This window comes from Asparagus officinalis, chromosome 5 (assembly GCF_001876935.1).
Source record: "Asparagus officinalis chromosome 5, Aspof.V1, whole genome shotgun sequence".
Taxonomy (NCBI): domain Eukaryota; kingdom Viridiplantae; phylum Streptophyta; class Magnoliopsida; order Asparagales; family Asparagaceae; genus Asparagus; species Asparagus officinalis.
This window is the reverse complement of record NC_033798.1, coordinates 6,710,318-6,713,553: the sequence shown is the minus strand read 5'-3', so window position 1 is coordinate 6,713,553 and position 3,236 is coordinate 6,710,318. Positions and strand designations below refer to the sequence as shown.

The 3,236-nt window shown below is 33.5% G+C and overlaps 1 protein-coding gene across 1 annotated transcript in view; it reads right to left on the bottom strand.

The window, feature by feature from the left end:
* The window catches only part of LOC109843491, a 3,906-nt gene extending 1,820 nt beyond the window's left edge, over nucleotides 1-2,086 (bottom strand). The window contains exon 1 of the mRNA XM_020412427.1: nucleotides 1,438-2,086. Coding sequence (XP_020268016.1) covers nucleotides 1,438-1,662 — 225 coding nt within the window. The 5' untranslated portion in view covers nucleotides 1,663-2,086. The remainder of the gene's footprint in view (nucleotides 1-1,437) is intronic.

Genomic DNA, 3,236 nt, shown 5'->3' with positions numbered 1-3,236 from the left:
ACACCCAAACTATGGAAACATTTGCTGACCAAAAGCTTTCCACTGATGGGAACAATCCGAACAAAAACCACAATGTCAGTATACCTAGAACTATGGAAGCAATATGGTAACAGTCCAAAACTTCATGAGAAACTGTTCAGTGTTCACATGTACAGAATGTTTGTCAACAAAGAATTGTGGGGAAAATTCAAGCATAAAATAAACAACCAAGTCATCGTCACTTGAATAGTTATGAGATATATCATAATGCATACAATGATTGCACATGCTTTCATACAAGTAGTTCAACATACCTGGCATCTGGAGGAAAATAACATAATGTTTCACTTTAAAAAAACAAAGACGCTACATACAGTGTGTGTGTGTGGTTTTCCCCCCTCCCCTCCATTCGTTTCGTTTAGGAGAAAAACAACATTAGCCTAGTTAGCCATATTGTCAAACATTGTACTCGCTGGAATCTATTAAGTCAGGGCTTAGAATCAAACCATGAAAATCACAGCATGCTGCTCTTGAAATCTTGCATAGTCGACTGCAACATTTCATAGTTGGCAGAGTGTTACAGGTATCAACTCGTCAACGCAACCAACACAATATGAGAGTATACAACCAAATTTGAACTTTTATTAGAGCTAAAACGAAATAGCCTTGCTCATGAGAAGCATCTTTATAATCTAATTTCCATCTGCCCTGTTGAACTTTTTACTTCTCTACCACCTAACAGTATTAATTCATTAATAACACCCATATGAATTTCCATAAGATTTCTAATCATTTATTGAGGGTAGGCTAGATATGACAAGTATGAGGCTCACCAAAGTCATATCCCCATCTAGGTTTCAGAAAATTAAAAAAAGGGCACTAAAGTAGAAATACAGATAATTCAATTAGAGATGAGACAATTCGAGATGAGATACAGCGATCCTAAAATACCAAACAGAAAGTTTTGGTCACAAATCTAGTGATACTCATGTAGAAAATTATTAGATGAAAAATGACCGGAGTATGCCCACTTCCTTCTTTATTGAGGGAATCACAACCATTTGCTTCCTTTGATGAAAAGTCAAAAGCTTTCACTATAAAATAGACATCCTTCATTAGGAACCCAAAATATAAAATGAAACAGAAAAAGATAAAGATAAAGCCCAAAAGGTACTAAATAAATGGTGATCAATGCAAGCTTGAATTTAGCAGAATCAATAATTGAGTCAAAAAAAAATTATGCAAGTGTCAAACCATTTCAAACAAAAATCACCAACAATACATCATATTATATATATGATATTTTAGGAATATCGCATTGCTTTCAGGAATGTTAAATTCTTGAACGTTATTCTTCGCATAAAAATTGCAGCAAACAAATACATATATCAACAAGTAAGATAGGAACAAAATGATACAAAACCAAAATCATAGGAAGAATAATAATAAATAACTCACCGAAACTTTGTCAGCTAAATGACCAAGATCAGAGCACCCAGAATCGCTATCGCTGCTATATTTAGACTCATTTCCGCCGCTACCATTCTCCCAAAAATCGCTGACCATCATCGCCAAATCACGCTCGCTCTCATGACTGAATCCTCCAGTCTTGTCGCCGCGGGTGTTAGCCAGGGTCGATTTCGGATCCCCAACCCCAAACCCGTAGTCCTCCGTTATGATCATAAAACCCTAATTTAGTCCAATTAGGGACCTAATTTTCAAGAAATTATAGAATTGAGATAAAGGAAACAAAATTGTATCTTGAGAACCCTGCCTTCGTCGAATCAGACTCTAATTTTTCAATAAATAAAAGAATGCATCTCATTCACAGGAGAATTTTGTCTGAATTTAATGGAATAGAAAACTGAGAGGAACAAGTCCTGATCTTTAATTGAGATCGTAATACTCTCCCAGAACCCTAATTGGGCCTAATCCGAGGTCAAAATGAATTCAGCTTCAAAAAAACAACCAAATTATCCATTGCTGAAGAATCAAAAGCTTCGAAAATTAAGAAATCCTAATTCGTCATGGTATTATTTTTAAGAAAAAAGGGAGGGGGGATTTAAGAATAGAAAAAAGATTTGGTAAAACTAGCTGTAAAATTGAAGAGGATTTAAGAAGTGAAAGTCGAGAGAGACGACGACGACGGCTACGTTATATAGGCCTCTTGTCACTGATAAAATGACGAAATTGCCTCTTGTTTTTAAGTAATAACGGATTCCGAGGAAACTGGAATTCTTTACGCGGGAATGACTTTTTGAGTTTTATTTGCAAGTGAGTTCAAAGATAAAGTAGCTTTATAGTGATTTAATAAAGACCGTTGGTTTAGCGAATATTAGATCATCATGGATCAATACAATTAGGGGGTGTTTGGTTCAATTTCTACGAATTATATGAAATATTTTTCACTCAAAATATGATTTTCTTGTATTTCTTAAAAAAATTATAAGAAAAGTTTTGAGAAATCAAAATGTACCAATTTTCTTATTTTTTTATTTTGCTTGTTTGGTTCAAAACAAGAAAATGACCCATAACTTTATAAAAAATAACAAGATTTCCTATAATTTATAGAAATTGAACCAAACACCCCCTAAATTTATAGAAAAGTGCTAACTTTATAGAAAAATATCAATGTGGTGTCAGATTTCTAGGTGATTTTCGCCCATTTTGAGAGAAAATCGATTTCTGTAAATTTTGGTACTTTTTTGTACTTTACAGAAAATATTTTTGTAAATTTTTTAAACCAGAAACGGTTTACGAAAATCTACAGAAAAAAATTTAATTACAGAATTATCATTGTCAGACATTTTGAGAAAACTTTTCTATAAATTTGTGCAACCAAACACCCGATGATATTTTGAAAATAAAAATACTAATATGAGAGTTCTCTTTTTGAACTATTATGCAATGGATTCGGTATTATTAAAAATTTTCTTTAAAAATAATTTATCTCTTAACAGAAGGGGGGTTTAATGGTCATAATCTTTAATTTTCTGCGGGTCCAGTTTTGTCAAGCAAGAAAACGTCAATGATGTAAAACATAGATTTTCGTATAACTAAAATCTTATTCATTTCAAGAAACATAGTATTGCAATTTTAAGAAAAATTCCTCAAGGACCCAAAATATGGGACCAATAGAGGGGACAAGTGAGGTGTCTCCCTCCTATTGGATAATGAGTTGGCCATCATTAATGATGGCCAACTCATTATCCAATAGGAGAGAGACACCTCACTTGTCTCCTCTATTGGTCCCATAT